At 37.6% G+C, this 11832-nt stretch overlaps 1 protein-coding gene across 7 annotated transcripts in view; it reads right to left on the bottom strand.

Annotated features, from left to right (window-relative positions):
* The window catches only part of CC2D2B (coiled-coil and C2 domain containing 2B), a 45592-nt gene that overhangs the window by 1900 nt on the left and 31860 nt on the right, over positions 1-11832 (bottom strand). For 4 of the 7 annotated variants that reach the window (XM_083505926.1, XM_083505927.1, XM_083505925.1 and 1 more), the window contains exons 26-36: positions 11022-11118; positions 10390-10488; positions 10035-10217; positions 8937-9140; positions 8488-8577; positions 7486-7599; positions 6246-6380; positions 4072-4194; positions 2751-2809; positions 1147-1324; positions 254-731 (exon numbers count right to left, since the gene is read on the bottom strand). In XM_083505926.1, coding sequence (XP_083362052.1) covers positions 543-731; positions 1147-1324; positions 2751-2809; positions 4072-4194; positions 6246-6380; positions 7486-7599; positions 8488-8577; positions 8937-9140; positions 10035-10217; positions 10390-10488; positions 11022-11118 — 1471 coding nt within the window. In that variant the 3' untranslated portion in view covers positions 254-542. Of the gene's footprint in view, positions 1-253; positions 732-1146; positions 1325-1355; positions 2626-2665; positions 2810-4071; positions 4195-6245; positions 6381-7485; positions 7600-8487; positions 8578-8936; positions 9141-10034; positions 10218-10389; positions 10489-11021; positions 11119-11832 lie in introns of those variants that run through there. The other 3 variants (XR_014526855.1, XM_083505929.1, XR_014526856.1) reach the window with 3 other exon arrangements.

Here is an 11832-nt window from a genome sequence, read left to right as displayed (position 1 = left end):
TACTAAAGGAAATACAAAACATACATAACTGCAAACTTGGAAGACACTTTGAGCATAGGATGGTATGCAGGAGTATCTACAGAATGAACCAAATCGCTGGCTAATATGCCATTTCAGACATTATCCAAAGGTAAAGATTTGGTTCCTTGGCTTTATGGTAAGCTTCAAGGGTGCTTTCACTGGGTAGTCATTAGAAACACATGTCCTTGAACCAGCAATATAACATTTTGGCTAATTTAAATCTTCCAATATAGAGATGTGTGCAAGGAAAGCTTTTATTTTCTGATTATTAAAATCTTTTTCCACTGCAGAAAGTAAATGAAAACACAAGTTAATACAATTACAAATGAACAGCATTTTTACATATATCTAGTAAGCAATATGTGAGGAACATTTAAGAGATAATCTCTGCAAAAGCAATGTGAATCTTAAGACATAACTACTACTTGTTGATATAAGAGTGAAAATTCAGACATCACAATCAGCAAGCTCCTCGAGGCTGCATCAAAATTCTTGATTCCTGAAGAGTTTTGTGGTACTGCTTACTGATGGCGTACCAAAGATACTAAATATATCCAGACAGATAACATGTTATTTGGGTAAGGATGAATATACACAGCAAGAGCAAATTCTGTGTTGGGAACCTCTGAAGAATGAATTCCTGTCTGATAAACAGCTTCAGTTATTGACTGTAGATCCAGATACGGCATTTGAATAGGAAATCCTGTAACCTACAAAAAATTAGAAATTAAATTATAACATAATCACTCTGTCAAACGTTGCATATTTGCTCAGCAATGATATTAAACTTTAGAAAGTATAAATTCTGTAACATTTTTCAGTATCTTAACACTGTGTTTCATGTCTGAAGTTTGTTTAAATAAAAACAAGGCCACCTAGTGAAATAATTAAGTTCTGGTTCTGAGTTCTGGCTTTACCTCTGAGCACTAGCCCCCTCAACTCTAAATCTTGGGCTTGATCCCTTATCTCTGAACCCTTGTGCCTAGCTCCTAAGTGATGTCTGCCTGTGGCTCAGTCCTGACTGCAAAGATCCAAACCCCCCCCCCCTTTATAAGAGCAGAAATAATGGGAGTGAGTGTCCCTGAGAACAGGACATTTCAATAATCTAGCAGCATAAACACTAACCCAGTAATGTTCCTGGAAAGCCTCCAAATTATTTTCTTCTTTTTCTCTAGCTGTCTGTCCATTTCTAAATTCTAGATTTGAGAGAATTTGTCGTAAGACACTGGTACACTGTCGATGCCACCGAGTTGGCTGCTGAGATCGCCATTCCATAAATTTCTTTTTCAAAGTCTTTTCAATCCTGTTTTTTTTTAAAAGTAGCAGCATGAACAGTAACCATTACAGCATTGTATTAACAAAACGTAGTGTTGTATTAACATTGTAGTGACAAAACGTCTAAATTAGTGGATGTCATGGAATGTAGGACAGAAACAATATTTGCAAAGGGGAAAATTACATACAAACCATACATGCAGGAGAAGCTATGATAAGAAGGAAGAGAGGCTGAATGGAAAGTGGTCATGATGTCAAGTTTGCTAATGGGCCTTGCCTTTTGAGTGGCATAACTGACACTGCAACAGAAGAAGGCAGATGACGTATTACAAGGCTTCCTTCTGGTCAGCAGGCTGAATGAAAAAACTTTTTTTGGCATCTTTTAAATTGATGCCAGTTAATCATATATTAGGGACGCGGGTGGCGCTGTGGGTTAAACCACAGAGCCTAGGGCTTGCCGATCAGGTTGGCAGTTTGAATCCCCATGGCGGGGTGAGCTCCCGTTGCTCAGTCCCTGCTCCTGCCAACCTAGCAGTTCGAAAACACGTCAAAAGTGCAAGTAGATAAATAGGTACCGCTCCGGCAGGAAGATAAACGGCATTTCCGTGTGCTGCTCTGGTTCGCCAGAAGCGGCTCAGTCACGCTGGCCACATGACCCGGAAGCTGTACGCCAGCTCCCTCGGCCAATAAAGCAAGGTGAGCACCGCAACCCCAGAGTCGGTCATGACTGGACCTAATGGTCAGGGGTCCCTTTACCTTTACCTTTAATCATATATTATAATAAAAAACAATAAGTATATAAAACCAAAAAAAGAGAGAAAAGAGAAGGGGGAAACAAAACCCCCTTCTAAGGTAGATCTTAACCCTAGTCTCACACTGAAGGGGATAGACTCTTCCAGCTCTCAACTGGGAGCTTTCCTTTCTTCTCTTAGCCTCTCACCCTGGGAGATCTTCCCTTGCCTGCCTCTCACACGGGGTCTTTCACCAACCATTCATCACCTTCATTAGCCCAAAGTAGAGGACATCAAAAATGAAACAAATCTTGGACCTAGAATAGTATTTCACTGTTTTCTTTTTTATGGAAGATGCTTGACAGGTTGGTGATGGTGTATTACATAGACTCTTTTCAGTCTGAGTTCAGGCCTCTCTCATAATACTAGAACACAGGATTATACAGTGGAAGATTAGAACAGACAAGAAGAATCACTTCTTCACACAATGCATATTTAAACTATGGTATTTCCTTCCATAATATGGTATGATATAACTACAGCCTGCGGCTTTTCTTTGAAAATAAGAGTGGTAACATTAAATGCTTTAAAAAAACCACTACCATTATTAACATAGCGTGTAGTTTGATCCAAAGCACTACCATTATTAACATAGCGTGTAGTTTGATCCAAAGCTCCTAAACTTTAAAAGTTATTTGAAAGAATGTTGTTTAAAGTACATACCTATTTTGTAGCTCCACGACTAAACTTACATCAGTTGGGGTGTAAAATAGTTCTTCTTGCTAAAACAGATAGTGTACAATATATACAGATACACATTAAGCAGGATCTGGAACGATTTTCTGAAGGTATCACAGTTTTTTGATACAAAGCACACCATACGTTAGAAGGAAAATGCAGCTGTAACGTATAAGATGGTCAGGGAGTGAGATTCCTGAAGTATAACTGGCACCAATTAAATATTGCTTGTGGTATGGAGATTAATAATGAGAGAAGCTGTGTAGAAAAATGCTAACACTGATGGGAGAGGAGTGAGAGCACAGATAAAATTGACAATAGACTCCTCCCTCTAACTTCAGCTCTCATCTGTTTTCCCACTATGAGGAAATGTTGGATTAGCCTGTGGTTCCGGTTCCAGATTCCATGAGACTGCATGTTTCTTTCCTCCTAAAAGAATTATAGAACCATACAATTGTAGAGTTGGAAGGAATCACGAGCATTATCTAGTCCAACCCCCTTTAATGCAGGAATCCTTTGCCCAACTCAAACCCATGACCCTGAGAATAAGAGTCTCAGGCTCTGCTGACTGAGCTATGCCGACAGTAAAGAATTGAACTGTCTGTTTCCATGTGGACACAATCTGTCTACTTATTTTTAAAGTCTGCTGGTTTTATGGTTATTTCCTTATGAATATTGTATACTATTTTATGTAAACTGTTTTGAGGTTAAGCCATGTATAAATGTTGTTAAGGAAAGGAAGAAAAATTACCGAGATATATATTAGTAAATTCAAGTTGTATTCTTGAAATATAGATTTATGTTCCAGGATGCAAGGCTCAAAGCTAATTTTGAGATGTGGAAACAGAATTTCTACAATCCAGCATTCCATCCTATGATGGTCTCTATTAAATAGTAAACACCTGTGTCTTCTACACTGACCTAAAGTTGATTGAATGATGTTGAAGACCACCCTTTTTGAGTGCCCCTGCTAAACTGCTTTGTACAACAAAGGCTCGCATTATTTTTGTGTTTGATGCCTTTTGACTGACAGGTAGGTGTGGTTTGCCCAAAATAGCTCCACAGACCAAACTGAGAATCTTGGTGGGTCTAATTAGGCCTGTGACATGGAGGTTCCTCACCCCTGATTTAAATGCACACACAGCTCTCCGGTATCAGAGCAATTTGCAATTTTTTAAAGCAGAATTCTAGCTCAAATTCTTCTTTCCTTCTTACCACAATATGTAATATGTAGGCTCATCCAGTGAGGCTCTGCCCCACTGGGCAAGTCACTTGCAAGGTAAGTACTTTTTGAAATATTTGTCACCTGTACGGTCTGCATTTTTAAATCCTGAACATGGTATGGAAGAAACTGTTTCCATAAGCTTTCCTTTGAAATATCAAAACTGACACACATTGGTGAACTGTTCTGCTGTACGTTGAACCAGACCTATCAAGACATAAAATGTAAACAATAAATAATTGAAATAAACACATATTTGAACTAGTTCTGCTACAACATATCCTTTTAGCTGGAAATGCCATGGACTGAACTTAGGACCTTCTGCTTACAAAACATCTGCTGTCACTGAATGATACTCCCATTTCCACATACACTGAAATTAATACATAATACCATCAGTCTATACTGGATTTGATTCAAAATATGGAAGGTCCAGTGTTTATATGGAGTTTTGCAAAACAAGTGGGCTGTCCCAGAAATGTAGCAGCACTACAGAACTTAACAAAGGCAGAGACCAACTGAAACTGGTGAGGTTTATACAAGAGTGGGGACTAAGGAATGTCTGTGGGGAGATGAATCCAAGAGATATGACTCACATATGTGTACCCAGTGCTTAGCTTGTGATCCAGAATAGACTTCCTATTGACATCCACCCCACTGCTAAATGTGGTGAAAGAACACAAATAGGAGAGATCAAAATAACAGAGCATGCCCCAGTCTGCACAAAATTTGAATTCACTCCAGTTGAACATACAACCTCACTAGGATATTTCATAACAAATTAATAACAGTGGTACTTCTGGATGTGAACGGGATCCGTTCCGGATCCCCGTTCGCATCCTGAGCAGAACGCAACCTGCACCTGCGGGTCACGATTTGCCGCTTCTGCGCATGTGCATGATGTCATTTTGAGCGTCTGTACATGCGCGAACAGCGAAACCTGGAAGTAACCCGTTCCGTTACTTCTGGGTCGCCACAGAATGCAACATGAAAACGCTCAACCTGAAGCAACTTTAACCCAAGGTATGACTGTAATAAGAGAAAGACTGACTAAAATATTAGGGGGGGGGAATAAGGAAAATAATACGGAAGGAATAAGCTCTGGTCTATTGTGGGAAACAATGAAGGCAGTGTTGAAAGGGGCATGTATACAGGAAAAATCCTTTTAAACATATCACGTAGGACACAAAAATGACAACTGGAACAGGAAATTTCCCTTCTGGAACAAACACACAGTTACAGGATCAAAAGTGCTTTTAAAAAATTGCAAATAAAGTGGAAAGAATTGGAGACCATAGAAATAAAGAAACTATGATACAGCTGTACTTAAAACAAAACAAAATACGAATCTGGGGGGAAGGGGGTCTAAACTCTTAGCCACAAGATTATGAAATAAAAGCAATAAAGAAACTATAACTGCCATTAAAACTAAACCAGGAGAAAAGTATTTTCTACATAACAAATCTGAGAAGTATAAAGAATTTTTCTCCTCCTTGTACTCCTCAAAGTCCCCCCTTCAGAAATGATACAATTTTTTAAGCACAACACAAATACCAACTGTAAAGGAAGCTGAGGCAAAACTTATGGAATGGGTAATTAAAGAAGAATGAATAAAAGAGGCAATTAAAAACTAGAAGTGTGAAAATCTCTTGGGCCAGATGGATTTTCTACAGTATTTTATAAAACTTTTACAGATTTAATAGTCCCAAATATGACTATATTGTAGAATGATATCTTAGCTGGAGACTCATTGCCACCAACCTGGAAACAAACAATAATTGTATTAATTCCCAAACTTTACAAAGATCCCTCATTAGTGGCATAATATTGCCAATTTCTCTACCCAGATTACAACATTTTCACAACAGGGATGGTTAATGGGAACTTTTATAGGGAAATATAGTTATCAGGCTCAAGCTGGGTATGTCCTGGGCCTTCTTCAGCTGAGGAAAAGCATCTAAAATTGGTTGGTAATTTAAATGTGAGTGAACGGGTGAGCTGCCTGAGAGCTTTACAGCTGAAATTAGGTGGGAAGAGGGCTGCAGGAGGAGGGTCAGACCATAAATGTTGCTCTCTGGAAATCTGGTGCAAGCTGTTAAATCTAATTAGAAGGGTGTATTTGTCATCACTATGTTCTGTTACTGTAAAGAAATACAGTATTACAAGCCCAACACTGCCAGTGAATCTTCCCACAATGACGCAGGAAGCTTGTAACAGTATATTGTTTTTCTACTTAATTTCTATTTAATCATACTTACATTTTCCCAGCTGATTAAACAATCAACACTCTGTAGAGGGCAAAATGCATCAAATTGCTTATAGCACTGGCCACTCAGTGGATTCCACAGAAAATACTCTCCATTTTCTTGTGTTGCTACATAAGCTACTTTCCCCTGTAATAAGCAAAGGATACAGCCAGCTTTGTTGTTTAAAAAATTACCCAAAAAATGCTAAGAAACTCTATTTTCCTGCCTCTATAACATGGAAAAAAATAAGAAAATAAATAAAGCTGCACTTAACCTATAATGTCTGTGTTTATACAAGAGGGAAGGAAGAAATAAATAAAACACATTATCTTGCACTTTGTTATTACACTAATGCATTATGAACAATGACCATTTTTCAATAAGACCCTTGCTCTCCTGTTAACCTTTAGAATAGCTATCAATTTCAACATGTATACCATATCCAAGATCATATTTCATCATTCTCCTAGTAATGGAAATTCTCTCTGTTTCTACTCTTGGATTATTGCCATATCTATACTGCTTGTTTATTCCAGTTTTTACATTGCCAAAAGATTACTATTGGGTCCTATGCATAGTTTTTGTTCCTTTACAAATACAGGAGAAACTATATATTATATTTACTATTAAATGATTGATCATTTAATATCAAAGATAAGACTACACTCCATTTAAACGGGGTTTTGAAATAACTTATCCTGAAACAATTTATTATTTGATAACTTTAATGGATTTTCTTTAATCTGGCAGCTTCTTTTAACACTGTCCTCCTGTTCCTGCTACGCCTAAGCATATGGGTTGGATTCAGAGTTAAGTGCCTAATAAAGCTATGAATTTATACTGTTCCACTTGTTATGTGGCTTATATTTCTGAGAAGAACTATACCACAGGCAGGAAACCTGAAGCCTGCATCTCATTTGGCTCAATGGCTGAATTTGCTGATGACACTTCCAGAGTCAGCTGGTTCATTTCCTTGCCCATTCAAGTTTTTTGCACTTGTTTGTGTTGCTCTCTTTCAGTGCTGGGCTCACTACTGACCCTGTTGTTCATGCCTACTCTTATTTTCATGCCATTCCTCTTCTGAACACAGACATACCAAGTAGAACATCTACTTAGCGTTCAACCATGCACCCTCTATGGTTTCCTGGTGCCACTGATTGTCTCCATACTGATCTGCACTGAACTGAGAACGAAAAAGTTCACCAACCCTTGAATTATAGTAACAAAGATTGAAATATTTTGCCAGACTTACTTCTAACACTGAAGTTCCCAACAGTACCCATGCTTTTTTCCCAATATACAGAAAGTAGTTACATAGAAGCACTGCATGTTCTTCTTTACTACCAATACCAAGTTCAAGGAAATTCTGTTAGAAATATAAGATCATTCATTTTTAAAAGCAATGCATATATTCTTCATCTTCCCACCAAAATAATACTACAGTGGCATTGCCACGAGGAAGTTCAGAAATGGCAGCTTGCATGTTATTTAAAGATTAACTTCAAGTAGCAAAATAAAAAAATCACAATGCTCTCACAAGTTACATTACTTCCACTGATATACCGTATATAAACATATAATTATGAAAATAATAAAAATAAGCAGACTAAGTTCAAGGTGCTCATACTGCTGTACTGCTTTATTTAGCTTGGGATGAAAGTACCCCTTTGAAAGCCACTATGAAGTTCGGAAACCCTCTGTAATCCTGTGGAAGATGCCCCCATCCAAGTTTTGCCAGCTACCCACATTATTCTGGTGGGGCCCTAATTCTACCATATTTTTAGCAAGTCTTGCTTTAGTAACACTTTCTACCATTTTAACTGGAACAGATATAACACCTGTAATTTCCTCTTAAAATCTTTCTTTCCAATGGTGTAATATATTGATCGAATTCTGTGGCATACACATGGTTAAGGAATTTCTTTTTTGACTATAGTACTTGCATGAAAGCTATGCAGGGCTGGTGACTTGTTACTTTTATCAGTTTAGCTTCTGCCCCTCCCCTCATCTTAATTAACTTAGAAGACCCTCAAACTTCAACCTGTTTGAACTGCAGAAACATTTCAAACATCATTACTCATATTTTCAGGTATATTATTATGACTTAAAAGGAACATCAAAACATGTTTTTTATTTAATAAATTCATACCCTGCTCTTCAATAAAATCCTTTTTAAAGTGGTTAAGGAACACAATTTATATTTTAAAAAATCAAACCAGTTAAAAAAGCATAGAAGAAATAAAATGTCATATACCTCTGATGTCATCCAAAGATCAACATCATCGTTTTCATCCCCAGTGTCTGATATACAAGGAATTAAAGACACAAATCGTGATATAAGATCCTACAAAACAAATAGGAGTATGTTTGTCTCAGAAATACATATTAAAATAATCCATCTGACATTTGGCATTTAATTAAAGGCATCAAGCAATAATTAATTCATTGTGTTACCTTTTTTTTACATTCTTACACAGGTTAGCTGCGATCTTATGCCACCCTGATGATGGATGTGAGCTTTTGCTGTGATATTGACCGTCCTCAGCATCACATGTCTCAGTTTCATAGCTGGAACCAAATGCTGCAATGCCAGCCTTACAGCTCATAGTTTCCACCAGTTTGCCTTTAATTGTGGGACCCCTGCTGTGAGCGCCCCAGCCCACCAAGTATGTGCTGATTCTGTGATAAACATTACATACTTACAGAAGTTGAGTTAGGCTCATCAGCACACATATCTAATAACTGCTGAGGTGGATTCAGAGAGGTAATGTACTTTGTTACTAAAATATTTCTTCCTTGATTGTTAAAAGCTGAGGTTATTATTCTCCTCTTTGGAAACAATGCTTTGCATGTTTGCTTAAAAACGTATGCTTTTTGCAACAGTGTTTGATCTTCATGATCTAAGAACTGAAAAACAATCTAGAGTTAGAAGTGAACAGTGATGTGGCTGACTTTGCTGATGATATTAAATTGTTCAGGGTCATTCATTGTTCAGGATTGTTAAAATAAAAAGGGATTGTGTAGAGCAGGCATAGGCATATTCAGCCCTCCAGCTATTTTTGGGACTACAATTCCCATCATCCCTGACCTCTGGTCCTGTTAGCTAGGGATGATGGGAGTTGTAGTCCCAAAACATCTGGAGGGCCGGAGTTTGCCTATGCCTGGTGTAGAGCTCCAAAAAGACCTCTACAAACTGAATGAATGGACAGTAAATGGAAAGTAAGAGGTGACATGATGGAACAGTATAAAATTATACTGATCTGAAGAAAGTGCATAGCAAAAAGTTTTTCTCCCTGTCTCTTAATATTAGAACTCATGGACATTCAGTGAAGCTGAATGTTGAAACATTCAAAACAAACAAACTAAAGTGCTTCTTCACACAGCATGTATGTAAACTATGGAATATGTTTCTGCAGGAGGCAATGATGACCACCAACTTGGGTGGTTTGAAAAAAGGACTGGAAAAATTCATGGGGGATACAGCATTGAATAACTAATAGCCATGTGTTTATGCTCTGCTTCCATGCTTGGAGGTAGTGGGCTTCTGAATATCAGTTGTTGGAAACCACAGTAGTGGGGAATGCTCTTGTGATAAGGTCCTCCTTTTGGGCTTTCCATAGGCCTCTGGTTGCCCACTGTGAAAGCAGAATGATGGAGTAGAAGGCTGATTGGCCTGATCCAGCAGGTTCTTCCAAAGTCCTTAAAAACTTATTTTAACCTATAATCTCAGTTATAAATTTCAAAGCAATAATTTCATGCAAAATATCCTATTTATTAAACAGAGTAAAAATAAAGGCCAACCTTGTCTGATTCTAAATTATTTTCAGTAGAAGATATTTGAGGTTCAATAGTGGCAAAGATGGTTAAAAAAGTGTATTCCTTCAAGTTCTGGCCATGACATTCTTCTTTGGGAGGAACATATGTCTTACTCCAAGTATATCCAAGCAAAACCGGTGGCATATTTACTTGAAATGTACCACAAATCTGTGAAAACACACATTATTTGGCTTACTGAAACAAATGCAAGTATTAAGTTAAGAGTTGAAAAATCTAATGATATGGCTGCATTATAATCTTGCTGTTTTAAAAGCAACTCATTATCTGCAGTTATATTAATGATACAAAATCTTTAAAAAACATGATTCTTCTTCATTACCTTTGATTGCTCCAGGAGTGTAGAGAAAGGAAACATAACTGATCCAAGCCAATTCTTTCTTACATAGGAGTGACCACTGCAGTTTTTTGGACATGTGTCCTAACCAAGTTAATAATTTGCATTAATCTTTTGTATTTTAGTATGCATTATTCAACTATGTTTCCTCAACAGCTGAATCTTAGAACTATCTCACGTCTTTATTCACTTACTGCCTAAACAAGGTGTAAGGTGTTTAAGCAGACCAAAAGTATTTTCCTAGCTGCAACTTATCAAAACCTTTGGGGGCACAAAACAGATTTGCAATAATATTCTCTCCTCATTAAATAACACCAATTTTATTTCTAGTGTTAATAAACAATTTGAAAAGAAATGCAGGGTAAATATTTAAACTAGAAACAAGAGGTAACACCTAATACTTGTAAAAATATCAAATGATTTAGCTGGGTTATAAATACATTCTTAGAAAAAAATACTGTCTAGTTTCAAATATGATGCTGAAATAGGGTTTGGTGTACAAAATACCAGACTTTTCTTTAAAATCTGTAATACAATACTGTACTCCACCATACTATGCTATAACCTTCTGTGATTCCTTGTACACATTACCCGAACAAATTTAGTCTACAATTTACCTCATGCTTTTCAATCACAAATTCATCAAAAATGTTAATATTTATATTGTCTTTGATTTTAGATAGCCCTGAAAAAGTATAATCATGTCCTGGAGAGCTGAAACAAAAACAAAAGCAAAAAAAATAAATCAAACATTTTGACAACAAAGTTACTGAAACTATGTATAGTTGTATCTCGGCTCTCGAACGTCTTGGGAGTAGAACGTTCCAGTACCCAAACGATCGAAAACCAGAAGTGAGTGTTCCAGTTTTCAAACATTCTTTTGGAAGCCGAACAGACTTCCGGAATGGACTGACTTCCGAGTTATGACTGTACTGTCATACTGTACTGAGGTTTTGGTTTAATGTTCTGCTTGTGCACTGCATCTTTATGCATAACTTCTCAAGCCATTCTGAATGGGTCCTGCCATGAACAGTTGAGGAGGTGGGGTAGCAGAAGAGCCCCGTTGGGTCAGACTGAAGACACATATAGTCCAGCATCCTGTTTTTACACTGGCCAAACAGATGCCCATGGGAAGACCACCTGAGTGCAACAGCACCCTCCCTACTTGTGATTCCAAGAAGCTGGTTCTTAGAGACATACTGCCTCCAAAAGCGAAGATAGAACATAGCCATCACAGCTAGTCATCACTGGTATCTTTTATCCTCCAGGAGCTTCTGAAGCTGGGAGGAAATCTGTGACTCCCTCCACTCACCAAATACATGATCAGAACTGCTTCTACTCAAGAATGTGAAACCTGGGATCCAACCCTATATTTCTAAACACACAAAAAAGGCTGAAGCCTTTTACATTTCATATTCTTCAGGCTCC

Source organism: Podarcis liolepis (assembly GCF_965112155.1).
Source record: "Podarcis liolepis genome assembly, chromosome: 5".
Classification (NCBI taxonomy): Eukaryota; Metazoa; Chordata; class Lepidosauria; order Squamata; family Lacertidae; genus Podarcis; species Podarcis liolepis.
Note: the sequence above shows the minus strand (reverse complement) of the source record. Positions and strands in the feature narration are given on the sequence as shown.